Source organism: Oncorhynchus clarkii, chromosome 20 (genome assembly GCF_045791955.1).
Source record: "Oncorhynchus clarkii lewisi isolate Uvic-CL-2024 chromosome 20, UVic_Ocla_1.0, whole genome shotgun sequence".
Classification (NCBI taxonomy): domain Eukaryota; kingdom Metazoa; phylum Chordata; class Actinopteri; order Salmoniformes; family Salmonidae; genus Oncorhynchus; species Oncorhynchus clarkii.
In genome coordinates, this window is record NC_092166.1 from 1,907,361 (window position 1) to 1,935,035 (window position 27,675).

A 27,675-nucleotide genomic window follows, 5' to 3' on the forward strand; every position below is an offset into this window, starting at 1 on the left:
TCCCCTCCTGGTCCTCGTGTCCATCCTCATGAAGTTATGCAGGACACAGGTAGCCTTCACACACCTGAATTCCTCCAGGAGGCAGTCCCAGATGACCCTGGTCACCAAACCTTGCAGTGCCCTACACGTTAACCGTAGGCAATCGTTTTGAAGGAATCTCCAGTTACAAGGTATCTGTAGGAATATGGAAGATAATGTAAGTATTAGACTTTTACATCACCAGGTCATTGTGGATTACTAAAGTATAATATCGCTGAAAACAAATCATGAGAACATTGGATTGATAGATGCATGGGCACACACATGTGCATGTGTAGCATGTGACAATAACAGGATCATATCAAGGACGGCATCACAAATGAATACATAAATACCACTTGAAGCTTGACGATGAGTTGATCATTTGAATCAGCTGTGCAGTGCTGAGGCAACAACATGCACCTCTTTGTGTCCCCAGGACTGAGAACCAATGCTCTTCATTGGGACGGACCTCTTCATATGCAGACATGCTTTCATAGCTCTCTTTATCTGAGGACAGAAAACCTCACAAGAAACAGACTTCGTTATAGTCAAATTACACCACAACGAATATTATGTTACTTTTATCTCCGTCCTCACTTATAAGAACAGGAACTAAACAAAAGTACCTGCCCTATCCAGAATAGTCTCCTCTCTCACTTTGACAGTTGGTGCTGCTATCATTTCACCCTCCTCCATGGCTGTTAGCTAGCTACCTACAAATGCTTTTGGATTTTGTTTTTTTACAGTGATAAATACATCAAGATAGCTAGTTAATATGAAGTTAGGTAGCTGGGGATATTTCATTCACTTAGCTAGCTATCTATACGGTATGTGCTACCTCATTTAGCAGCTCATTTGAGTTAGTTAGCTAATAATACATCTGTTGTTTTTTAAAAACATTTTCAACATGTATTTATTAACTTGAATAGGTTCTCCCAGCCATGTGGACAATTGGAAACAGGGCAGCAAAGTAAGTTTGCCACCAGAGGGGTTTAGAGGATATTACTATTGAACTGTGTACCCATTTAGTAACCAGACCTCTATACAAACTTGCAATGCTGAATTTTTGAAGCACCATATGCTGCCGAAACGCCCATAAGCGATTCGCAATGTGCGGCAATTTAGCGCTATCTAGTGTACATGCACCAGTTTGTGGGCACCGCTTGTCGCCGTTATAGTGCAGTTCATGTATTGTTTAGTGTTGTGAAGTGTCTTTGCTGGCATACATCGAACATGTTTTTTTTATTATTTAGTTTGCCCCAACAAGATTTACATGCTAAAATCGCCACTTTAAAAAAAAAACATATTACATATTTTATTTTTATTTTGAACATTTCCGAAATGCCGTAACCCGGAAGTACTTTTTTGATGTTGCCGACGAGACGCTGGTAAAGGAACCCATCAACTTTTTCCTTCTTGCTCACAAAATGGTCAACGATAAATATTGATAATCTTAATTGCAAATGGGCTATGGTAAGAGTTATTTGTCTGGTTACATAGCTAGATAATCATTTCGGTAGCTTATATATATATATATAGCTTATATGTTGTTATGTTTAGCTTAATAAACTAGCTACCGAAAAGTGTCTGACTGTTTTGACTGGCCAAGGAATGAATATAGTTAACCTAACATGCATAACTAGCTACATGTCTTTTATATTGATATAACAGCATGGATTAATTTGTTTTAGGTAGTCTGAACTAGTGAGACTGCTGTCGTCTTCTCCCATACCGCCAGTTGACCGCTCGTCCCCCACCACCATGTCTACGGGGATGGCCTCTGCACCTCTACTGCAGCCTAGCAACACAACCCAAGGTTTTATGCAACAATTACACATTTTTACTATTCACTAACTATAATCAATAGGGACGATTGATAACGGAGCTTCAGGCTATTTTGACTGCTTCTGATCTTTTTTGAGTCGTCAAAAGAACGAATTGTTCGACTAATTTATTTTTAATTTAATTTGGACAAAAGAACGAGTCAGAATTCATCCAAGGCTGAAACATGACAAAAGAAAGTTGGCTGAGCTGGAACCGTAGCGCGATCCCATAGCAAATTAATGGTGTTTTTACGTTTGCAGAGCCTCTTATCTGGCACAAAAAATATATCCCTTTGTATTTTACAACTACCATCTGGGTTTTTGAAATGAAACTGAAAAATAACAATTCGTGTAGAAAGTAAACATCCGCACCTCGATGGTGCCAATAGTGCTTATGTCTGCATAACAAGGAAGTAGGAAACGAATGGCATTTTTTGACTGTTTCTGGTCTAGCGATCGATGACAGCAGATTACGCTGCCCAACAATATGTAAATAGAAAGAGGAGATTATTCTGATTTAAAATGGTGCCCGATTTGAAAAAAAATGTAAAAATACACATTGTTTGATATTAGGCGAAATATACCAGAATGCCCCTCCATATGAAAACAATGGGGGGGGGGTCTGCTCAGCGTTCCAAGGGCAAAAGGTATTTAAGTTGGGGGGAAAAAATCTAAATATAGTTGGGGGGGATCATGACTCAAGTCAGTGAAGAGTTGTTAAAAAAAAAAGACTCGTTTGAACTGCACATCACCATCTTGACGTTCCGATGCTGTTTTCAAATAACTACTGATTCGAAACAACATAGCGACGCTTGTGTCAAAGTAACAATAACACGTTTTATTTTTTTTATTTTACCTTTATTTATCTAGGCAAGTCAGTTAAGATCAAATTCTCATTTTCAATGACGGCCTAGGAACAGTGGGTTTACTGCCTGTTCAGGGGCAGAACGACAGATTTGTACCTTGTCAGATGATGATGCTTCGGAACTCACACTACCATCTGGGAGGTGTCAGAACTTTAATTTTATTTAACTAGGCAAGTCAGGTAAGAACAAATTTTGATTTACACTGACGGCCTACCAAAAGGCCTCGGATGGGGATTAAAAATAAATTAAATAAAAATATGACAAAGCACACGACAAGAGAGACCGAAGACACCAACATGGCAGCAACACACGACGACAACACAGCACGGCAGCAACACACGACGACAACACAGCACGGCAGCAACACACGACGACAACACAGCAACGGCAGCAACACACGACGACACATCATGGCAGCAACACACGACGACAACACAGCACGGCAGCAACACACGACGACACATCATGGCAGCAACACACGACGACACATCATGGCAGCAACACACGACTGGAGGAGACTGGTCCTGGGTGCATGGATGCAATTTTTTTTGAGAAAAAGGATGTGGACAGACTGGTTTGTTTGTGGCAGAATCCTAGAGACACTTTTTTTGGATGAGCTGTAGTTTATTAATTGATACTGTGTTCACATAATCAATTCTTGAAAAAAAATGAATGCATGGATGAGTTTCTGTCAGATGTAGTGAGCGAGGGTCCTAGGCGGGAGATATTTTACAATGTGGACATTGAAGGAGAGAGCAGGGTCGAAAACAAACCGTTAGCTATACTTTGTTGATGACAGGAAAGCAGGGTCAAAAACAAACCGCTATACTTTGTTGATGACAGGAAAGCAGGGTAGAAAACAAACAGCTAGCTATACTTTGTTGATGACAGGAAAGCAGGGTAGAAAACAAACAGCTAGCTATACTTTGTTGATGACAGGAAAGCAGGGTAGAAAACAAACAGCTAGCTATACTTTGTTGATGACAGGAAAGCAGGGTAGAAAACAAACAGCTAGCTATACTTTGTTGATGACAGGAAAGCAGGGTCGAAAACAAACAGCTAGCTATACTTTGTTGATGACAGGAAAGCAGGGTAGAAAAACAAACAGCTAGCTATACTTTGTTGATGACAGGAAAGCAGGGTAGAAAACAAACAGCTAGCTATACTTTGTTGATGACAGGAAAGCAGGGTAGAAAACAAACAGCTATACTTTGTTGATGACAGGAAAGCAGGGTAGAAAACAAACCGCTAGCTATACTTTGTTGATGACAAGAAAGCAGGGTAGAAAACAAACCGCTAGCTATACTTGGTTGATGACAGGAAAGCAGGGTAGAAAACAAACAGCTAGCTATACTTTGTTGATGACAGGAAAGCAGGGTAGAAAACAAACAGCTAGCTATACTTTGTTGATGACAGGAAAGCAGGGTAGAAAACAAACAGCTATACTTTGTTGATGACAGGAAAGCAGGGTAGAAAACAAACAGCTATACTTTGTTGATGACAGGAAAGCAGGGTAGAAAACAAACAGTTATACTTTGTTGATGACAGGAAAGCAGGGTAGAAAACAAACAGCTAGCTATACTTTGTTGATGACAGGAAAGCAGGGTAGAAAACAAACCGCTAGCTATACTTTGTTGATGACAGGAAAGCAGAGTAGAAAACAAACAGCTATACTTTGTTGATGACAGGAAAGCAGGGTAGAAAACAAACCGCTAGCTATACTTTGTTGATGACAGGAAAGCAGAGTAGAAAACAAATCGCTAGCTATACTTTGTTGATGACAGGAAAGCAGGGTAGAAAAACAAACAGCTAGCTATACTTTGTTGATGACAGGAAAGCAGGGTAGAAAACAAACAGCTATACTTTGTTGATGACAGGAAAGCAGGGTAGAAAACAAACAGCTAGCTATACTTTGTTGATGACAAGAAAGCAGGGTAGAAAACAAACAGCTAGCTATACTTTGTTGATGACAGGAAAGCAGAGTAGAAAACAAACAGCTATACTTTGTTGATGACAGGAAAGCAGGGTAGAAAACAAACCGCTAGCTATACTTTGTTGATGACAGGAAAGCAGAGTAGAAAACAAATCGCTAGCTATACTTTGTTGATGACAGGAAAGCAGGGTAGAAAACAAACAGCTAGCTATACTTTGTTGATGACAGGAAAGCAGGGTAGAAAACAAACCGCTAGCTATACTTTGTTGATGACAGGAAAGCAGAGTAGAAAACAAACAGCTATACTTTGTTGATGACAGGAAAGCAGGGTAGAAAACAAACCGCTAGCTATACTTTGTTGATGACAGGAAAGCAGAGTAGAAAACAAATCGCTAGCTATACTTTGTTGATGACAGGAAAGCAGGGTAGAAAAACAAACAGCTAGCTATACTTTGTTGATGACAGGAAAGCAGGGTAGAAAACAAATCGCTAGCTATACTTTGTTGATGACAGGAAAGCAGGGTAGAAAACAAACCGCTAGCTATACTTTGTTGATGACAGGAAAGCAGGGTAGAAAACAAACAGCTATACTTTGTTGATGACAGGAAAGCAGGGTAGAAAACAAACCGCTAGCTATACTTTGTTGATGACAAGAAAGCAGGGTAGAAAACAAACAGGTATACTTTGTTGATGACAGGAAAGCAGGGTAGAAAACAAACCGCTAGCTATACTTTGTTGATGACAGGAAAGTCCAATTTCTTTAATCGATTTCAACGTTGACATTCAGAATGACCAGATTGATTAGTTACTCAAAAAAACAAATCCACTTTAAAAAAGTACAACACTAAATTGATAATAAAATAGAGCAATCAGCCCGGGGCACCGTCAAAACAAATCAGTTTTTCACCTCGTCAAACTGATTCTATATTCTGATTCTAAAATTACAACTAGGCTACAGAAAGGAAAATGGGGGATACCTAGTCAGTTGTCCAACTAAATGGCGTTTCCCTGTACAGCTAGTGAACAGAAAGTAGGTATTTATAAAAATTAAAAAAGTGCTGTTTTTCATGATTCGGGCACCTTAGTTCTAGTGAAGGGAAATCTTTTTATTTTTAACTTTTTCTCCCCAACATCAATGCCCGACCTCACTAATGCTCTTGGCTGAATGGAAGCCAAGACACCGCAGCAATGTCCCAACATCTAGTGGAAAGGCTTCCCAGGAGAGTGGAGGCTGTTTATAGCAGCAATGTTCCAACATCTAGTGGAAAGCCTTCCCAGAAGAGTGGAGGCTGTTATAGCGGCAATGTTCCAACATCTAGTGGAAAGCCTTCCCAGAAGAGTGGAGGCTGTTATTGCAGCAATGTTCCAACATCTAGTGGAAAGTCTTCCCAGAAGAGTGGAGGCTGTTATAGCAGCAATGTTCCAACATCTAGTGGAAAGTCTTCCCAGAAGAGTGGAGGCTGTTATAGCAGCAATGTTCCAACATCTAGTGGAAAACCTTCCCAGAAGAGTGGAGGCTGTTATAGCAGCAATGTTCCAACATCTAGTGGAAAGCCTTTCCAGAAGAGTGGAGGCTGTTGTAGCAGCAATGTTCCAACATCTAGTGGAAAGCCTTCCCAGAAGAGTGCAGGCTGTTATAGCAGGACAGGGTGGGCCAACTCCATATTAATACCCATGGTGTTGGAATGAAATGTTTGACGAGCAGGTGTCCATATACATTGGTCACGTAGTGTATGTTTCATATTAGTGAGAAATCATTTTCAAAAAAACAAAAGGTTTAAATGACTTAAAACCCGTTTTATAGGGTTAGAGTTCTCACACAGCCATATTGACATGCTACAGCCTGTTTACGGAAAACAGACAGAAGACAGGGAGGACTACCTGTTCTAATTAGCCGTCTCCGAACCCCTGTGTGTAAACGATAGCCACAAACGTGTTGTCGCTGAACAATATTATCGACTGCAACTGTTAAAAAACATTTTAAAAGAAGAAAGCTGTTGTGTTTCCTCTCTCTCTATAGGTGAGAGAATGCCCTGCACGTTATACGGCTGCCATCGTGTCTACACGGACACAGACAGCCTGGCCAAACACATCAAGGACCATCAGAATCACATCCCCACTCAGTCCCTCCCAGGTAAGCTCGTAGAATACAACTTCCTGGATCTTGGAGGAGACAAGGTTTCCTTATTGGATAAAGGTAGACTCAGAAGTACTTGAACTGCTGCGTGTGTGTGTGAGGATACAAAAAAAAACATCACTGAGGACAGTTACAATTATTATAGTCAGGTTAAAGTTGCACTATGCAGAAATCGTTCTGTCATTTCCTGGTTGCTGAAATTCTATTAGTTCTCATAGTTAGTCTTTGTGACAAAACAAGCAAGTATAGTGTAGAGAATCATTGTACCATCTAAACTGCTGTGAAATACCTTTCTCCATAACCAAACATATTGTATTTTCAGCTGGTGTACCTTACTGAAGGTCAAAGATGCAAAAAACGAAACACTAGGGCCCACAATAAACCCAACCAAGGCAAAAACCTGGCCAGCACTAGGACCCACGATAAACCCAACCAAGGCAAAAACCTGGCCAGCACTAGGACCCACGATAAACCCAACCAAGGCAAAAACCTGGCCAGCACTAGGACCCACAATAAACCCAACCAAGGCAAAAACCTGGCCAGCACTAGGGCCCACAATAAACACAACCAAGGCAAAAACCTGGCCAGCACTAAGACCCACAATAAACACAACCAAGGCAAAAACCTGGCCAGCAAGGAGAGAGCAGTGACTTACCAGGATGATAGCAGGCAGAGAATCACCAATGTGTTACCAGGATGGAGGGATGTAGTTTAGGATGTAGGATAGGGTGCCCAGGTATATCACAGTAGACAGGAGTCTGCTCAGATAATGCCTCAGCAGGATAGGGTGCCCAGGTATATCACAGTAGACAGGAGTCTGCTCAGATAATGCCTCAGAGCAGGATAGGGTGCCCAGGTATATCACAGTAGACAGCAGTCTGCTCAGATAATGCCTCAGAGCAGGATAGGGTGCCCAGGTATATCACAGTAGACAGGAGTCTGCTCAGATAATGCCTCAGAGCAGGATAGGGTGCCCAGGTATATCACAGTAGACAGGAGTCTGCTCAGATAATGCCTCAGAGCAGGATAGGGTGCCCAGGTATATCACAGTAGACAGGAGTCTGCTCAGATAATGCCTCAGAGCAGGATAGGGTGCCCAGGTATATCACAGTAGACAGCAGTCTGCTCTCTCCCTCTCTCCTGCAATAATCAGTTTAATATGGAAGGTACCCACTCTCTCTCTCCCTCTCTCCTGCCATAATCAGTTTAATATGGAAGGTACCCACTCTCTCTCCCTCTCTCCTGCCATAATCAGTTTAATATGGAAGGTACCCACTCTCTCTCTCTCTCTCTCTCCTGCCATAATCAGTTTAATATGGAAGGTACCCACTATCTCTCTCCCTCTCTCCTGCCATAATCAGTTTAATATGGAAGGTACCCACTATCTCTCTCTCTCTCTCTCCTGCCATAATCAGTTTAATATGGAAGGTACCCACTCTCTCTCCCTCTCTCCTGCCATAATCAGTTTAATATGGAAGGTACCCACTGTCTCTCTCTCTCTCCTGCCAGGTAAAGTGTTCCTCTGCTCCTTCATCGGCTGCAACGGCTCCTTTCCCAGCATGCAGCATCTGATGGAACATATGAGACAGCACCACAAACCCAATACGTACTTCCTGTAGGTATTTGTGTGTGTGTGTGTGTGCACGAAGAGCTACTCATCATGCTCCAGATGTCCCTCTGACAAGTGTGATGATTGTCTTGATTCCCCTGTTTGTCTCTGCCAGGTGTCAGAGTTGTCGGTCCAAGCTGCGCTCCTACCGCGCCCTCCTCAAACACCTCCACACCTGCGCTAAGGTAGCCAAGAGCAAGGCCAAGGCTGGCGAGCAGGCAGAGGTCAAGCCGGACCCTGACCCCGATGCTGCTGTTCCCATGGCTACAGACCAAGAGACCCCACAGCAGCAAGAGCCCATGGAGTCCGAGCCCTCCCACCCTGTCCATGGGTCTACCGGGTCTGACCATCTCTCTCCCCAGGCTCCCTCCCCCTACCAGCCCCCAGAGGATGGATCTCTCCTCGGCCTGGACCTCAACTCGGCCATGCTCCCTGGGGCTTTCTCCCTCCAGGAGGGAGGTGGTGGGGGGTTGTCAGACACCCAGCCCCCAGGCCTCACAGACCAGCTCCCTGAGGGATCCTATGGCTCCTCTCAGTACCTTCAATCTCCACTGGAAGTTTCTGGACCGGCACTGCAGCAACAACAGCAGAGGCCCCCCAGGCCTGTCCCTTCGGCTCTACCTTCCTCTCCGCCCCCCCAGACCTCCACCCCGCCCGGCTCGAACGCTCGCTGGAGGAAGAACCAAGGTGATCTAATAACAGCTTGTTTGGTTGAATCTCAGGGTTAGGAAATGTTGTAATTTCTATTTGATTTCAATTACTTTTAGCCCGCAGCCCGTTTGAGGAGCGAGAGGTGCTCAACGTTGACCCACCCCCTACCCTACCCCTTACCCTTACCCCTACCCTACCGTGAGACATCTGTGTTGAGTCGAAATCACTTAAAAGCCTTAAAAACAGGGTTGCCAAACTAATTTATATTTAAAAAAAATTAACCTTTATATCATCATGAAGGGGGGGACGGACCCCTCCCTTCAGACCGCTGCATTTTAGATAGAATGGGGGGGACCCCTCCCTTCAGACCGCTGCGTTTTAGATGGGGGGGGGGGGACCCCTCCCTTCAGACCGCTGCGTTTTAGATGGGGGGGGGGGGGGGACCCCTCCCTTCAGACCGCTGCGTTTTAGATGGGGGGGGGGGGGGGGACCCCTCCCTTCAGACCGCTGCGTTTTATCTGGTACATCATTTACATCGAATTTTAATTTCCAATCACTGCTAATGATGGCCGCCGGTCAACCGACCATTGAATGTCCATTGTATTCTAGTTCTATGATTTCAGTAGGTTTCCTATGGAGGATTGACAGTATCAATTAAAACAAATTGATATTCCCATTCAAGTCAACATCTTTACGGTACCATTTTGAAGGTTGACATTTGATTTCCATTTTAGTACATGTATCAGCCAAAACATGACACCCTGTGTTCAAAATAATGTGATCAGCTAAGATACAATGGGAAAATGAAGAAGAGAAAAAACAAGTATGAAATGATATCGAACTCAACCGTTTTATTTTCCAGCGATGTCTGAATGGTAGGCTGGGGTATGCAAAACGGGTCAACTCGTCTACAGTCCCGGTCAAAAGGTTTACAACAACTACTCTTTCCAGGGTTTTTCTTTATTTTTTAAAAACTATTTTCTACGTTGTAGAATAAAAATGAAGACATCACAACTATAAAATAGCACATATGGAATCATGTAGTGACAAGAGTGTGCAAAGCTGTCCATCAAGGTAAAGGCTATTTGAATTTCAAATATAAAATATATTTAAATTTGTTTAACACTTTTTTGGTTACTACGTGATTCCATATGTGTTATTTCATAGTTTTGATGTCTTCACTATTATTCTACAATGTAGAAAATAAAGCAGAAACCTTTAAATGAGTCGTTGTGAACAAACTTTTGACATTAACCTCTAGTGACACCCCATCCCGTGAACGGGACCGTTGTCATCATCTGACACTAATTATTATTTTTTTCTCCCAAAAATGAAAATACTGCCCCCTAGTCACAACAGGTTTGAAGGTCGTAAGTAAAATACTGCCCCCTAGTCACAACAGGTTTGAAGGTTGTAAGTAAAATACTGCCTGCCCCCTAGTCACAACAGGTTTGAAGGTCGTAAGTAAAATACTGCCCCCTAGTCACAACAGGTTTGAAGGTTGTAAGTAAAATACTGCCTGCCCCCTAGTCACAACAGGTTTGAAGGTCGTAAGTAAAATACTGCCCCCTAGTCACAACAGGTTTGACGGTTGTAAGTAAAATACTGCCTGCCCCCTAGTCACAACAGGTTTGAAGGTCGTAAGGAGTCTCTTTCTGACCACTTCTACCATGGGTAAATATGTAAAGAACGTTTCGTTCAAAAGTTGCTTGGAATTCACATCCGTGTTAGTTTATGTTGACTTGTAGTCCTATTTTAGCCTGGTCCCAGATCTGTTTGTGCTATAGTCAACTGCAACGACCATAGGAGTTGGGGGCTACACGGATCTATAAACAGATCTGGGACCACCAGGCTAGTCCTGTTGGAGATCCCTGGATGAAACAGACAGACAGACGTGCTGATTGCAGTGATGAGTGAATTGTGTTTTATCGTGTTGCACTGTCCTGCCAGACGCTCCGGGGTCTCTAAGACACAGATGGACCTCTCCTCCTCCAGCCAATCACAGGTTAACTAGAGATGGAGCGCAGGTGAGATGTGGAGAAACCACTAAACACACACAACTAGAGAGAGAGAGAGAGACCACTAAACACACACACACAACTAGAGACCACTAAACACACACAACTAGAGAGAGAGAGAGACCACTAAACACACACACACAACTAGAGACCACTAAACACACACAACTAGAGAGAGAGAGAGACCACTAAACACACACACAACTAGAGAGAGAGAGACCACTAAACACACACAACTAGAGAGAGAGAGACCACTGAACACACAGCTAGAGAGAGAGAGACCACTAAACACACACACAACTAGAGAGAGAGAGACCACTAAACACACACACAACTAGAGAGAGAGAAAGACCACTAAACACACACACAACTAGAGAGAGAGAGACCACTAAACACACACACAACTAGAGAGAGAGAGACCACTAAACACACACACAACTAGAGAGAGAGAGACCACTAAACACACACACAACTAGAGAGAGAGACCACTAAACACACACACAACTAGAGAGAGAGAGAGACCACTAAACACACACACAACTAGAGAGAGAGAGAGACCACTAAACACACACACAACTAGAGAGAGAGAGAGACCACTAAACACACACAACTAGAGAGAGAGAGACCACTAAACACGCACAACTAGAGAGAGAGAGAGACCACTAAACACACACACAACTAGAGAGAGAGAGAGACCACTAAACACACACCACTAGAGAGAGAGAGACCACTAAACACACACAGCTAGAGAGAGAGAGAGACCACTAAACACACACACAACTAGAGAGAGAGAGAGACCACTAAACACACACACAACTAGAGAGAGAGAGACCACTAAACACACACACACAACTAGAGAGAGAGAGACCACTAAACACACACACAACTAGAGAGAGAGAGACCACTAAACACACACACACAACTAGAGAGAGAGAGACCACTAAACACACACACAACTAGAGAGAGAGAGAGACCACTAAACACACACACACAACTAGAGACCACTAAACACACAACTAGAGACCACTAAACACACACAACTAGAGAGAGAGAGAGAGACCACTAAACACACACAACTAGAGAGAGAGAGAGACCACTAAACACACACACAACTAGAGAGAGAGAGAGACCACTAAACACACACACAACTAGAGAGAGAGAGAGACCACTATAAACACACACACAACTAGAGAGAGAGAGAGAGACCACTAAACACACACACAACTAGAGAGCGAGAGAGACCACTAAACTGCCCTCTGGTCATATCCAATGGAATTCTCCTGCTTCTTCCTCCAATGCTAACTGCGTTATTGGCTTCCTCCCTCTCCCTGCTAACTTGGCTTCCCTTTTCCTGCCCCGGCCTAACCAATCACCTAATAATCACCTAATCGATCCATCATGTGGCTGATTGCTCAACTTGTCCGACTCCCAGATTCTCTGACACAGCCCAGTGTGCATTCACCAGTAGAGTTATTAACCTCTAAAAGTCTAAGACGAAATATAACTATAGCCTATAGAATAACACATTCAGAAATGGCAAAAAAAAGTCTGGACTTGAACCCGATCAAACATCTCTGGAGAGACCTGAACATAGCTGTGCAGCGACGCTCCCCATCCAACCTGACAGAGCTGGAGAGGATCTGCAGAGAAGAATGGGAGAAACTCCCCAAATACAGGTGTACCAAGCTTGTAGCGTCGAACCCAAGAAGACTCCAGGCTGTAATCGCTGCCAAAGGTGCTTCAACAAAGTACCGAGTGAAGAGTCTATATACGTTTTATTTTTAATACTTTTGCAAAAATTTCTAAAAACCTTTTTTTGCTTTGTCATTATGGGGTATTGTGTGTAGATTGATGAGGGGGAGAGAAAACAATTGAATCTGTTTTTTAGAAGTTTGTAACGTGGAAAAAGCCACGTTGTCTGAATACTTTCAGAATGCCATGTATAAGAAAGATCAGGAAATATGTTTTTGTTTGGCACAACTTCTTCCATTTAATTGGTCTGGGTTACCCTCAGACGAGTCCCGTGACACTTGTGGTTTTTTTTTTTGTAGGTCAAACCTTTCAGATGTGTGAGAGAAGACATGGTCTGACAAACACCATTCTTCCACCGTAGACAGCCCGACATCAAGCAACCACTGATCTCTGTAGCTTAAACTGACAGATTTATTACCAGTCAGATGTTTGGGTTCCTTAAGACAAAACCTTTTCCTCCAGAACATGCAGATGAGCGTTCTGTATCATCAGACCACACCTCTCGTTCCAAGCAGTTTCCTTCATCTGGTGCCGACTGTGCCCAAGCTCCGACTTCTTCCTTTAGTAGAGGTCTGTGGTGTGAAGAGCTGTAGGGTCATTGTGGTTTTCAGTCGTACAGGGATGAGGGCTTTCAGTAGTACAGGGATGAGGGCTTTCAGTACAGGGCTGAGGGCTTTCAGTAGTACAGGGCTTTCAGTAGTACAGGGCTAAGGGCTTTCAGTAGTACAGGGATGAGGGCTTTCAGTACAGGGCTGAGGGCTTTCAGTAGTACAGGGCTTTCAGTAGTACAGGGATGAGGGCTTTCAGTAGTACAGGGATGAGGGCTTTCAGTACAGGGCTGAGGGCTTTCAGTAGTACAGGGATGAGTGCTTTCAGTAGTACAGGGATGAGGGCTTTCAGTAGTACAGGGATGAGGGCTTTCAGTAGTACAGGGATGAGGGCTTTCAGTACAGGGCTGAGGGCTTTCAGTAGTACAGGGATGAGTGCTTTCAGTACAGGGCTGAGGGCTTTCAGTAGTACAGGGATGAGGGCTTTCAGTAGTACAGGGATCAGGGCTGAGGGCTTGTGGCTTTGCTGTGTCTGGCTGCCTTCTATGTTGATTCATGTTCACCAGCTTCCACTTCCTTGTCAAAAACCTTGTGCTTTTTTTTGTGGTGTTTAAACCTGCTTTCGCCTCGTGTCAATCTGAAACGCCTTATGGAGACCTGAGAGTATTTGATTGGTACACCAATATGGTGAAACTTCTACCTAGCCTATCAGGGAGCTACTACCATGTTTACACACTCAGCTCTCCACTAGGGTCTAGGAGTCCATTTGGGATTGGACCATGGTTAATGTACCGTTTACCCCTCTTCCCTCCAGGTCAGTCCTTCAACGGCCGTATTCTATGGAAACACACCAGGGGGCGCTACAGCTGTGTCCAGTGTGGCCACGCCACCCCAAACAGGAAGGAGATGACCGCCCACATCAAGGGCCAACACAAGAGCCCTGCTGCCAAGCCTGGTAACGACACAGATACCACTGTCTATTATAGCCCTCTGGTTAATAAGGACTGATTTGGTGTGTTGTTGCCTCGTCTCACTGAATCCTCTTCATTTTAGATGACCGTGTGCCCTCTTCACAGACCAAAGGGTCTTCAGAGACAGAGGCTAGCACCTACACCTGTCTCTGACTCGCCGGCCACATGGGAGGAAATAGTTAAATAATATGGTGTTTAGTGGAACTAGTTTCATCTCTTTTTTATTTTCCTGTGAAAGTGATTCATTTCAATAAACATAATTAACTTGATCAAATGATTTAAGTGTTTTTAATGTGCAGAAAATGTATTCACACACCCTCATAACTAGATGGTTGGGAGGGACCACAAATTATAGTTCTGACTTTGATAGTTTACATACATGCTAATAAGTTTTCAACTTTATCAGCTGAAATTTCAACAAGCTGAAAGCACGGTGATATTTAGATGAGCCTCAACTGAAGACAAACACGACCTTGTTCCCAGACTCAACTCTACAGCAGAAAATAAACATTCCACTTCCTCTAAAAAATAAAAATATAAGCAGTCCCGATATTAACAAAGAAGTATATTGCACTCAGGTCGACTTCCAACTATCGCTCCTTTCGAGCAGTCATTAGAAAATAACATTTTATATTCACAATACGCATTTCCTCTGCAAGTGGTCATTCTACTACAGTCGATCCACTGCTCACATCCAACGACTGGGAGGCAGAGTGAGTCTTTAAATGTCTCTTCAGGTGATTTAGACAGGTGTAGGTCTTGGAACAGAGATGGCAGGGGTACGGTCTCACCCCAGTGTGGTTCAGAACATGTTTCTTCAACTCCGCACCGCGAGAGAACGCCTTACCACACTCGTGGCAGATGTAGGGTCGTACTCCTGTATGTACCCGCATGTGAAGCGTGACCTTACTGGCCATGGTGAAGCCTTTCTCGCAGACGGTGCATTTGTACGGTCTCTCCCCAGTGTGTGTTCTCCTGTGGATCTGCAGCTCTCCTGCGGAGCAGAAGGCCTTGCCACAGTCAGAGCAGAGGAAAGGTTTCTCCCCCGTGTGAGTCCTGATGTGTATCGTCAGGTTTCCGTTCACAGAGAACCGCTTGGCGCAGTAGGTACACTGGTACGGCCTCTCGCCGGTGTGAGTCCGCATGTGGAGCTTCAGGTCTCCTTTGCACCGGAAGGCCTTTCCACAGCTGGGGCAGATCTTGGACCTCTCTTGGGAGTGACGTTGCTCGTGGTTATTTTGCCAGACCTAAACAAAATAATTTTATTAGACATTTAAAATATAATGATTTGTCTTAGCCATTTTAGGTTAACAATACACACAGCTTTTTCCTTGTCTTGGAAATGTGTCAACCTCTGGTGAGAATAAAATGCACAGAACAATCAATACAGAACAATCAATACAGAACAATCAATACAAAAACAACACCTGGGAGCTGAAGCCCTTTCCACACTGTTTACACTTGTAGGGTTTGTCTTCTGCACCGTGGGCCTTCTGGTGGGCCCTCAGCTCCGCCACGCCCGGGAATGGTCCCTCCCCACAGTACCTGGCAATACATAGGTTAGCACACAGTCTATTCCCTATAATTCATTTATAGATAGATATAGGGCTCTGGTCAAACCTAGTGCCCTGAGTAGGGTGTAGTTTGGGATGTAGTTATTGACTGTTCACCTTATAGGGCAGGGGGACTGTACAAGTGATTGAAAAACATTTAATGTTGTGTACTCAACAATCATGAATCACAGACAGGTATCCCAAATGGCACCCTAGTCAAAACTAGTGCACTATACAGGGTCCCATTTGGGACACATACAGCAACAGGGTATCAGTATAATATACCTGCAGTTGAAGACCTTGTCAGCGGAGTGGGTTACCAGGTGTTTCTTTAGCGAGTTGTGCCACTTGAAGATCTTCCCACACTGTGGACACTCAAACTGGCCCGCCTGACCCAAACCGCTGGCCCGTCTACAACACCGGTGCCTGACCCGCTCCCTGACCGACCCAAAACTGCTTCCACATTTAATACAGACATAGGCAGCGTTGGAGCACTGCGTTCGGCGGTGGGTGGACATCTCCGAGGACCTTCTGAAGGTCTTACCACACTGGGAACACTTGTAAGGGTTCTCCCCTGTGTGGAGTCTCTGGTGCTCCAGCATCTCATAGCGGTAGATGAAACAACGGCCGCACTGGGGACACTTGTGGGCCACGCGCTGCCGCGGCTGCTCCGATGACACACCGGAGGAGGCTGATGGGGCGTGTTCAGCTGTACTGCTGCTCAGGGAGTATTGGTGCTCCGAGACGACTGCTTCTCTTCCTTCCTCAGACCTCGGTCTCTCCTTCAGGTGATCCTCTCCTTCAGATCCTTGGGTTTCTACTGAATCTGTTCCATTATTTTTATCCACACTTGTTTTTAACTCGGCCCATTGGCCAGACAAACTGTCAGTCATAACCCCCTGGTCGTCTCTGATCTCCGAGGGCGGGCTGTCGCGGGCGCTGTGGCACGAGGCATTGGCCAGTCTCAGTGATGGAGGGAAGGATAACGAGACGAGGAGACGGTCCTCTGTCCTCGAGGGAACTGAACAGTGACAAGCAGAACCAAAGGAAAGAAGATAGGAAAGGTGAGTCGTCTATAGGTTAGTGAAATAATGCTATAGAACGCCATCTACAGTCAGACAGAATATGCATCCCAAATGACACCTATTCACTAGATAGTGCACTGCTACGACCCTATATAGTGCACTGCTACGACCCTATATAGTGCACTGCTACGACCCTATATAGTGCACTACTTTTAACCGGAAGCCCCAGGAGTCTGGTCAACAGTAGAGCATTATAAAGGGAATAGGTTGCCATGGGAAACGCAGACAGAGGCTTACCGCTCTTGGGCAGCTTCCCGGGGCAGTGTTGGTTCTGTAGCAGAGACTTCAGGTCCTCTCCGTGAGAGACACAGCGCATGTAGTCCTCCAGAACAGAGGGGGCAGCACTAATCAACAACGCAGTCTGAACAAAGAAGATCAATCACATTGTATTGGTCACATACACATGTTTAGCAGATGTTATTGCGGGTTTAGCGAAATGCTTGTAAATGAAACTAATATTACGATGAAATACAGCTGTACTAGTTTTACAATTGTTATTCTACCTACACCAGTGAATTGCCATGTAAGCAGTAAGGCCCGAGGGGGCGTGGTATATGGCCAATATACCACGGCTAAGGACTGTTCTTATGCGCGACGCCAAGCTGAGTGTCTGGACACAGCCCTTAGCCGTGGTATATTGGCCATATACCAAACCCCCGAGGTGCCTTATTGCTATTTATAAACTGGTTACCAACGTAAAAATATGTGGCCTAAGGTCTGATATACCACAGCTGTCAGCCAATCAGCATTCAGGGCGTGAACCACCCAGTTTATTCTAAATAACCATGTTTTGTCCCAACCCTGTATAATCATTTTATCTCGACTCATCTGACACCAGACTAGTGTAAGATGGGCAACAATGGACCTGGGGTTACTCAGTGTCACCGGCCGTGTCCAAAATCTGCCTGGCCTACTACTTACTGTATACTAATCATACTACTTAGAATAGACTGTTTAGTAAAAATAAATGCAGTAAGCAACAAATAACATTCTAGGCCCCGCCTCCTGAGAAGAGCCACATTCTAGGCCCCGCCTCCTGAGAAGAGCCACATTCTAGGCCCCGCCTCCTGAGAATATCATTATACTAGGCTCCTCCCCCTGAGAACTCGTGATCTAATGCATTGGTTCATTTTGGTACAGCACTTCCCCTTATCAGCCGTTGAAGACTGTTCCTCCGTAGTGAATTCTACTGGATGAAGAGCTGAAATGAGTATGCCATTTAAACCATACTCCGTTTTAGAAAGTTTGATAGGATGTACATTTTCTCATACCTAAAATGCCTGCCATTTACAACACAAGTACGGACGGGTATTCAGACCCTGTAGCAGTGCTGTCCAACGGTGTACCTGTTTGAAGTCTGGGACCGGCAGCAGCTCCTCCAGCCTAGACAGGAAGTGGCACACCAGAGTTTGCAGCGATGAGTCAAAGTTAGGACCATACTCCACAGGGAACACCACCTGACAGACAGAGTCAAAGTTAGGACCATACTCCACAGGGAACACCACCTGACAGACAGAGTCAAAGTTAGGACCATACTCCACAGGGAACACCACCTGACAGACAGAGTCAAAGTTAGGACCATACTCCACAGGGAACACCACCTGACAGACAGAGTCAAAGTTAGGACCATACTCCACAGGGAACACCACCTGACAGACAGAGTCAAAGTTAGGGACTTAGAGATGAAACTTGAAAGATCCCAGAGGGGAAACCCAACAACCATAGTGAAGGGAGTCTGATCACTGTTCCAATACTTTAAAACGGCATCCTGCCTTGAGATTAAAACACCAACATGGAGCTTCATGATCTGAGAAGTCCATCATGGAGGTTAGGAGCCCTGTGTTCCCTCCTATCTGGGTCTTCCACTAGGCTCTATCTTACCTTGGAGAAGTGTTCCCTCCTATCTGGGTCTTCCACTAGGCTCTATCTTACCTTGAAGAAGTGTTCCCTCCTATCTGGGTCTTCCACTAGGCTCTGTCTTACCTTGAAGAAGTGTTCGCTCCTATCTGGGTCTTCCACTAGGCTCTATCATACCTTGGAGAAGTGTTCGCTCCTATCTGGGTCTTCCACTAGGCTCTATCTTACCTTGAAGAAGTGTTCGCTCCTATCTGGGTCTTCCACTAGGCTCTATCTTACCTTGAAGAAGTGTTCGCTCCTATCTGGGTCTTCCACTAGGCTCTGTCTTACCTTGGAGAAGTGTTCCCTCCTATCTGGGTCTTCCACTAGGCTCTATCTTACCTTGAAGAAGTGTTCGCTCCTATCTGGGTCTTCCACTAGGCTCTATCTTACCTTGAAGAAGTGTTCCCTCCTATCTGGGTCTTCCACTAGGCTCTATCATACCTCGAAGAAGTGTTCCCTCCTATCTGGGTCTTCCACTAGGCTCTATCTTACCTTGAAGAAGTGTTCGCTCCTATCTGGGTCTTCCACTAGGCTCTATCTTACCTTGAAGAAGTGTTCCCTCCTATCTGGGTCTTCCACTAGGCTCTATCATACCTTGAAGAAGTGTTCGCTCCTATCTGGGTCTTCCACTAGGCTCTATCATACCTTGAAGAAGTGTTCGCTCCTATCTGGGTCTTCCACTAGGCTCTATCTTACCTTGAAGAAGTGTTCGCTCCTATCTGGGTCTTCCACTAGGCTCTATCTTACCTTGAAGAAGTGTTCCCTCCTATCTGGGTCTTCCACTAGGCTCTATCATACCTTGAAGAAGTGTTCGCTCCTATCTGGGTCTTCCACTAGGCTCTATCATACCTTGAAGAAGTGTTCGCTCCTATCTGGGTCTTCCACTAGGCTCTATCTTACCTTGAAGAAGTGTTCGCTCCTATCTGGGTCTTCCACTAGGCTCTATCTTACCTTGAAGAAGTGTTCGCTCCTATCTGGGTCTTCCACTAGGCTCTGGATCAGCTTCAGGAAGTTGGCTTCAGCAAATTCAATCGCTGCATCGTTTGACTGCAACACATAAAAGGATCCAGACAAACATCACCAGCTGGACACAGTGTTGGTTTCCTGGAGACAGCCTAGTCCTGGACTAAAAAAAGCAAACAAATAGAGAATGATCTTTGAAAGTGCTTTTTAGTCCAGGACTTGTTTCAACTGCCCCTTACTGTTCAAGAGAATGGGCTTGTCAGAATATCTCCCCAGTTGATTAGACACTCACCTGTTTCAGACCAGATGCTGTGATTCTATTCAGGTGTGTTTGAACAGCCTCGAGGTCATCAGGATGTCCAGATCGGATCAGTTCCAGAGTCACCTGAGAAGAGACCCAGCCAGTTACCACCCGAGACCCAGCCAGTTACCACCCGAGACCCAGCCAGTTACCACCCGAGACCCAGCCAGTTACCACCTGCATTCAACCATCTGCAGCCTCCAATCACAGACACCAAGCCCCTCCCCTCCTGTGCTGTGTGCACCTTCCCACACAGACGCCAGCCCCCCCCCCCCCCCCCCCCCCCCCCCCCCCCCCCCCCCCCCCGACACTCACAACAACAAAAGTCTAGATGAAAGATCACTTCTTCCTCTCTGACAACAAGCAGTTTTAACTCCCCATTAGCATTTGAGGTTTGGTCTGACATAGGGTCGGTCATATGAACACCGAAACAGACATTTAATGTTGTCGTAGAAATTACCACTAAGGATCCCAAAGTCGAGCTTAAATTAATTAAAGCTTAACTGCCTGTAGCTCAGGCCCTGAAGCAAGGATATGCACATTCTTGGTACCACTTGAAAGGAAACGCTTTGAAGTTTGAAATGTCAATTGAATGTAGGAGAATATAACAATAGATCTGGGAGAAGAAAATACAGGGGAAAAAAAACCAAACGGTCTTTTTCTACCACCATCTTTGAAATGCAAGAGAAAGGTTCTAGCCATCACTCTGGTTGTAATTCCGTTGGTGTCCACAAGATGGCAGCAGTGTGTGCGCAAAGTTTCAGATGGATAACTTGAAGTATGAGTGAACCAGTTGACTTTCAGTGTGAAGTTCCCAGGTACATTTGGGCAAATCGTGAAGCATTCATATTACATTTTTTGGCAAGAATATCGTCAAATCTGTATACTTGGACTTTGATTTAGCTTTTCCAGTATTAGTAGCCATATTAGAAGTTCAACATTTACAAAACAACCAGTTTTCATAACTCTGAATATCCTTATAATTTCTGTCCAAAATGAAAAGGCATGCTGTCGTACAAGGTTAGTAGCTACATTTGACGACATATACATGGTTTCCGATACTCCCGTAAAGCCCAGCTCATTGGCTATCTAGCTAGCTTAGTTTGACCCCGACTGGTGTTTCTTTGATAAAAGACAGTCGTTCAAGTGATCAGAGGGCCATGGTGTCGCTCTCTGACCAAATATGGTGTCCTATAGGATATACTACCCCCCTAATGATATAGTGAAGTCTGGTTACATTCTAGGATCTCTGATATGGTGTCCTATAGGATATACTACACCCCTAATGATGTAGTGAAGTCTGGTTACGTTCTAGGATCTCTGATATGGTGTCCTATAGGATACACTACACCCCTAATGATATAGTGAAGTCTGGTTACGTTCTAGGATCTCTGATATGGTGTCCTATAGGATATACTACACCCCTAATGATGTAGTGAAGTCTGGTTACGTTCTAGGATCTCTGATATGGTGTCCTATAGGATACACTACACCCCTAATGATATAGTGAAGTCTGGTTACCTTCTAGGATCTCTGATATGGTGTCCTATAGGATATACTACACCCCTAATGATATAGTGAAGTCTGGTTACCTTCTAGGATCTCTGATATGGTGTCCTATAGGATACACTACACCCCTAATGATATAGTGAAGTCTGGTTACCTTCTAGGATCTCTGATATGGTGTCCTATAGGATACACTACACCCCTAATGATATAGTGAAGTCTGGTTACATTCTAGGATCTCTGAAGAATAAATATGAACGTGATTTGACTGGTTGAAACAACATTTAGGGTGAGATTTTCAGATTCCTCTCTTTGCAAATTCAACAAGTGGAAAACAAAAATCGATTGTGCATGCTATTTGGACCTTTTTACGATATAAAATCCTTTTTCATCTAACAAAATGACACTTCATGTTATCTCTGGGACCCTTTAGATGATAAATCAGAGCAAGATATCAGACCATGAGAAACAACACATTTCACCTTCAGAGGTGAATTTATCAAACCTATCTCGGTGAAAAAAAGTTGTTGCTAGGAGCTCTCCTCAAACAATAGCATGGCATTTTTTTCCGCAGTAATAGCTACTGTAAATTGGACAGTGCAGTTAAATTAACAAGAATTTAAGCTTTCAGCCGATATAAGATGCTTATATGTACCGACATTTAGTTTTTTCTCTAAAATCTGAATCTTGACATAACGGACTGAATGATTTACAACTGTCCTGTTGAAGGGACTATCCTTAATTATTCATATCTGGGCTTTTGTCGTTTAAGTTAACACTGAAATAGTTTTTCCAACCCAACAATTAATTTTGAAATATATATTCAGGGCAATCGGAAAGTATTCAGACCCCTGGACTTTTCCCACTTTGTTATGTTACAGCCTTATTCACAATGGATTAAATTTATTTACAAAACAAAAAAAACACAATACACAATAATGACAAAGAAAAACAGGTTTTTAGGAATTTGGGCAAATGTATTAAACTGAAATTTCAAATTTTCACAAGTATTCAGACCCTTTACTTAGTACTTTGTTGAAGCACCTTTGGCAGCGATTACAGCCTTGAGTCTTCTTGGGTATGACGCTACAAGCATGGCACACCTGTATTTGGGGAGTTTCTCCCTCTGCAGATCCTCTCAAGCTCTGTCAGGTTGGATGGGGAGTGTCGCTGTACAGCTATTTTCAGGTTTTTCCAGAGATGTTTGATCGGGTTCAAGTCCGGGCTCTTGCTGGGCCACTCAGAGACTTGTTCCGAAGCCACTCCTGCGTTGTCTTGGCTGTGCGCTTAAGGTCGTTGTCCTGTTGGAAGGTGAACCTTCACCTCAGTCTGAGGTCCTGAGCGTTTTGGAGCAGGTTTTCATCAAGGATCTCTGTACTTTGCTCTGTTCATCTTTCCCTCCATCCTGACTAGTCTCCCAGTCCCTGCTGCTGAAATACATCCCCACAGCATGATGCTGCCACCACCATGCTTCACTGTAGGGATGGTGCCAGGTTTTCTCCAGACGTGATGCTTTGCATTCAGGCCAAAGAGTTCAATCTTGGTTTCATCAGACTAGAGAATCTTGTTTCTCATGGTCTGAGAGTCCTTTAGGTTCTTTCTGGCAAACTCCAACTGGGCTGTCATGTGCCTTTTACTGAGGAGTGGCTTCCGTTTGGTCACTCTACCATAAATGCCTGATTGGCGGAGTGTTGCAGAGATGGTCGACCTTCTGGAAGGTTCGCCCATCGCCACAGAGTGACCATCAAGTTCTTGGTCACCTCCCTGACCAAGGCCCTTCTTCCCCGATTTTATCAGTTTGGCAGGGCAGCCAGCTCTAGGAAGAGTCTTGGTGGTACCAAACTTCTTCCATTTAAGAACGATGAGGCCAATGTGTTCTTGAGGACCTTCAATGCTGCAGACATTTTGTTGGTATCCTTCCCCACAATCTTGTCTCGGAGCTCTACAGGCAATTCCTTCAACCTCATGACTTGTTTTTTGCTCTGACATACAGTGTAAACTGTGGGACCTTATATAGACAGGTGTGTGCCTTTCCAAATCATGCCAAATCAATTGAACTTACCACAGTTGGACTCCAAGTTGTAGAAACATCAAGGATGATCAATGGAAACAGGATGCACCTGAGCTCAACTTCAAGTCTCATAGCAAAGGGTCTGAATACTTATGTAAATAAGGTATCTGTATTTTTAATTATACATTTGCAGACATTTTACATTTGATCAATTTTAGAATAGGATGTAACGTAACAAAATGTAGAAAAAGTCAAGGGGTCTGAATACTTTCTGAATGCATTGAATATATATACATTTATTTTTTTACACTGTTTGGACGCCTAAGGATTTCAACAGCAGAAAAATCCTTGAGATTGATTGGGAATCTCTTACCCGTCCTCTGAGAGCCAGGATGAGCAGCCACCTCTGTCTGTTGGACAGGAGTTCTGGAACCACCTCCGTTACCATGGACACAAACTCCTCCAGCTTCCCATAATGCTTTGTGTTGCCCTGGCGCACCACCTGCCACATAACTGCTGACATCATCCGGAGAGGAGGGACCAGCAGGCCCAGGGAGGGCAGAGGAAAGGGGGTTTCTGCTAGGAGGAGAGAGGAGAGGGGAGGGGAGGAGGAGAGAGGGAGGAGGAGGAGTGGAGAGGAGAGGGGAGGTTGAGGCATAGTTAATTGTCTAAATAAGCAAAAGGCCTCATCCCCCTTTCTGCAAATCAGATCATGATGCTTTGACTCCTGCTATTGTTGTGTACCCTGGCGCTATGACTCCTGCTATTGTTGTGTACCCTGGCGCTATGACTCCTGCTTCATTTTTACAAGCAGAAGCACCCCTTTACACCATAGTGAAATGTTCCTCCGAAGAGACTACAGGACTGCTTTGATAGTGCTGACGAGCTAACCACCTCAGTCCCCAGCTAACCACCTCAGTCCCCAGCTAACCACCTCAGTCCCCAGCTAACCACCTCAGTCCCCAGCTAACCACCTCAGTCCCCAGCTAACCACCTCAGTCCCCAGCTAACCACCTCAGTCCCCAGCTAACCACCTCAGTCCCCAGCTAACCACCTCAGTCCCCAGCTAACCACCTCAGTCCCCAGCTAACCACCTCAGTCCCCAGTTAACTGCTTCCCCTGGATTAACACCCCCAGGTGTGCACTAAAGGACTACCGGACTATTGTAGTGTACCCTGGCGCTATGGCTGAGGACACGAACAAGTCCCGCTACGACCTTCTCAGGGCCATCAAACAGGCAAAATGACAATATAGGAACAAGGTGGAATCCTATTACGGCAGGGCTTGCAAACTATTACGGACTACAAAAGGGAAACCCATTGACGCGAGCCTACCAGACAAGCTAAATGTCTTCCATGCTCGCATGCAGCCTGGTCATGGCTCACATCAACATCCCGGAACCACTAGACCCACTCTAATTTGCATACCGCCCCAACAGAGCCAAGAGGATGCAATCTCAATCCCACTCCACAATACCCTTTCCCACCTGGACAAAAGGAATACCTACGCAAGAATGCTGTTCATTGTTCCCTCCAAGCTCATCACTAAGCTTGGGGCCCTGAGTCCTGACAGGCCGCCCCCCCCCCCCCATCATCATTCAATGATTGAGATATATCTACATCACTATCTTTATATCGCTCTATATCTATACACACTATATAACATATACACTATTTTATCCATGTATTCTTCAGATATATTAGTCTAGCCACATACATCACAGACAGAGCTAATCCAAATATTGTTTTTATTCCATTATCTTAGGTGTGTGCATTGTTAGATATTACTGCACTGTTGGAGCCAGGAACACAAGCATTTCGCTACACCCACAATAACATTTGATAAATGTGTATTCAACCAATAAAATGTGATTTGAAAGAAAAGGGGAGAGGAGAATTAAGATAATTTATAAATGGCTTGCCAACTTTGGATTTTCTGCAGCAGAACATCTGGGAAACGGTATAAATAGCACCTTTGGGTCCATGAACAACACACGTTACGATGTTGGACGCATAAAGGACCTTCATCTTTCATATCAGCGAGAAATAGTTCAAACAAAACCATTTTTACTGAAGACAGAGTGGACTGCTAATTAACTACATGCCTTTTCAGAACAACACCTTTGCGTAACCGGAAGATCAAAGCCACTAACAAACACGGTGTCACTTAAAAATACAGTTGTCTGCCACTGTTAATATAAAACGGGTTACTAGTGCAACTAGATAGACACGTTGTCATTCACTGTGTATGCATTACGTGTTACTTTCCTATTGTTCCGCTACTTTCATTCTCCCTGTATGGTCGGGAAGGGCCCGTATTAAACATGTGAAGAGGACCATTTGATGTGGGCTAAGCTACATTTTAGATAAAACAGCAATGGAGGGCCGAAACAAGATAAAACTAACTAGATATAGAAGCATAACGGCTAAGCTACAAAACAAAATATACGACTTTAGCTAATACATACCCATGTTGCACCTCAAAGCAACTTAACGCTTCGGATTGTTATAAAGACTAAATGAAATTAGCGTTGTATTTATTTATGTTTTTAAAATGCTAGTTAGCACAAGAACACCATTTTTGGCGTTTTCTTTGTTGGTTATGAAAGAGACGCAAATGTACTTCCGGAAACTGAACTTCCGGAATCGTTCGTGCATAGAGATAGATAGAAGTCTTATCTTTATATCTGTGACATTATAGAGTCCGTGACAACATGGGCAGCCCCACTGAGGCTACAACCCAGAGGAATACCCACCCGGTTGACTACTTAAAAAATGGATGACGGAAGCATGGTGAAAGCCCTCAACGGCGCTTCCTGTGCTAAAATAGACTTATAGGCCACTAGAGTCTCTATCCTTCTCTATGGGTCCGTTCTAGCTCAGCGTCTCGTCAGAAACACTAAAAAAGTACTTCCAGTTCACGGAATATCTGATTTTCAAATAAAAGTCCCTCACGTAATAGTAGAAACGTGTAATTAACCTGTATTTATTCATAATGTATGAAAAATAATTGTCTAAACATTAACAATGATAACTATTTGTTCATTTTTTAAGTGACATTTGCGTTAAATGTGGGATTTAAAACATGTTCCAAGGTCAAATAAATTCCCCCAATGCAAATCATTGTATATGTATTACATGTTGGATTATAGAGAAAATAAATATTATTTGTGCCAATGTAAAAGTGGAGTTTGTAGAATCTATATATGGTGTCATTTCATGGGGCTCTGAATAATACGGAGTGCTGCTGGCCTAGGTCCCAGAGGTCTGGTTTTGGTGGAGGGACTGGAGGGGGCAGGCAGCAGGGTTAGGTCAGGGAGTGGTCAGGGGGAGAAGGGGGCAGGTAGCAGGGTTAGGTCAGGGAGTGGTCAGGGGAAGAAGGGAGGAGGCAGTAGGGTTAGGTCAGGGAGTGGTCAGGGGGAGAAGGGGGCAGGTAGCAGGGTTAGGTCAGGGAGTGGTCAGGGAGTTGTCAGGAAGTGGTCAGGGAGTGGTCAGGGAGTGGTCAGGGAGTTGTCAGGGAGTGGTCAGGCAGTGGTCAGGGAGTTGTCAGGGAGTGGTCAGGGAGTGGTCAGGGAGTTGTCAGGGAGTGGTCAGGGAGTTGTCAGGGAGTTGTCAGGGAGTGGTCAGGGAGTTGTCAGGGAGTGGTCAGGGAGTGGTCAGGGAGTGGTCAGGCAGTGGTCAGGCAGTGGTCAGGCAGTGGTCAGGGAGTTGTCAGGGAGTTGTCAGGGAGTGGTCAGGGAGTGGTCAGGGAGTTGTCAGGGAGTGGTCAGGGAGTGGTCAGGGAGTTGTCAGGGAGTGGTCAGGGAGTTGTCAGGGAGTGGTCAGGGAGTGGTCAGGCAGTGGTCAGGGAGTTGTCAGGGAGTGGTCAGACACAGAGACCTCTATGATCATCCTGTTACTTCAAGTAATTCTGTTTTGCAGCTCAATGAAAAGACTGATCAGGCATTTTGGAAGGAAGTTGTCCAAATTCTGCAATGGCCAACTGCTACAAAAAAAAACCCCAGAAAGGATTTGTGTCAGTTAAGTGGC

At 44.5% G+C, this 27,675-nt stretch overlaps 2 protein-coding genes across 7 annotated transcripts; one reads left to right on the forward strand and one right to left on the reverse strand.

Annotated features, from left to right (window-relative positions):
- Positions 1-1,329: 1,329 nt before the first annotated feature.
- On the forward strand, positions 1,330-14,598 carry LOC139375773 (zinc finger protein 414). Of its 5 annotated transcripts, none has more exons than XM_071117611.1 (8): positions 1,375-1,494; positions 1,713-1,837; positions 6,664-6,777; positions 8,290-8,395; positions 8,505-9,076; positions 10,991-11,067; positions 14,173-14,313; positions 14,412-14,598. In XM_071117611.1, exons 2-7 carry the CDS (start codon positions 1,783-1,785, stop codon positions 14,266-14,268), a joined length of 1,020 nt encoding a protein of 339 aa, XP_070973712.1. In that variant the 5' UTR covers positions 1,375-1,494; positions 1,713-1,782; the 3' UTR covers positions 14,269-14,313; positions 14,412-14,598. The 5 variants fall into 5 exon arrangements, with proteins under 5 accessions (XP_070973711.1, XP_070973712.1, XP_070973710.1 ...); XM_071117608.1 differs by having other exon boundaries at positions 1,389-1,494; positions 1,717-1,837; XM_071117609.1 differs by lacking the exon at positions 10,991-11,067 and having other exon boundaries at positions 1,376-1,494.
- A 2-nt stretch (positions 14,599-14,600) lies between these two features.
- LOC139375772 (zinc finger protein ZFMSA12A-like) lies at positions 14,601-26,244 on the reverse strand. Of its 2 annotated transcripts, none has more exons than XM_071117606.1 (9): positions 26,115-26,244; positions 24,021-24,223; positions 20,122-20,214; positions 19,818-19,913; positions 18,314-18,424; positions 17,205-17,328; positions 16,168-16,903; positions 15,757-15,874; positions 14,601-15,576 (listed from the first exon to the last, which is right to left on the reverse strand). In XM_071117606.1, exons 1-9 carry the CDS (start codon positions 26,116-26,118, stop codon positions 14,992-14,994), a joined length of 2,070 nt encoding a protein of 689 aa, XP_070973707.1. In that variant the 5' UTR covers positions 26,119-26,244; the 3' UTR covers positions 14,601-14,991. The 2 variants fall into 2 exon arrangements, with proteins under 2 accessions (XP_070973707.1, XP_070973706.1); XM_071117605.1 differs by having other exon boundaries at positions 24,021-24,226; positions 26,115-26,238.
- Between the last annotated feature and the right edge of the window lie 1,431 nt (positions 26,245-27,675).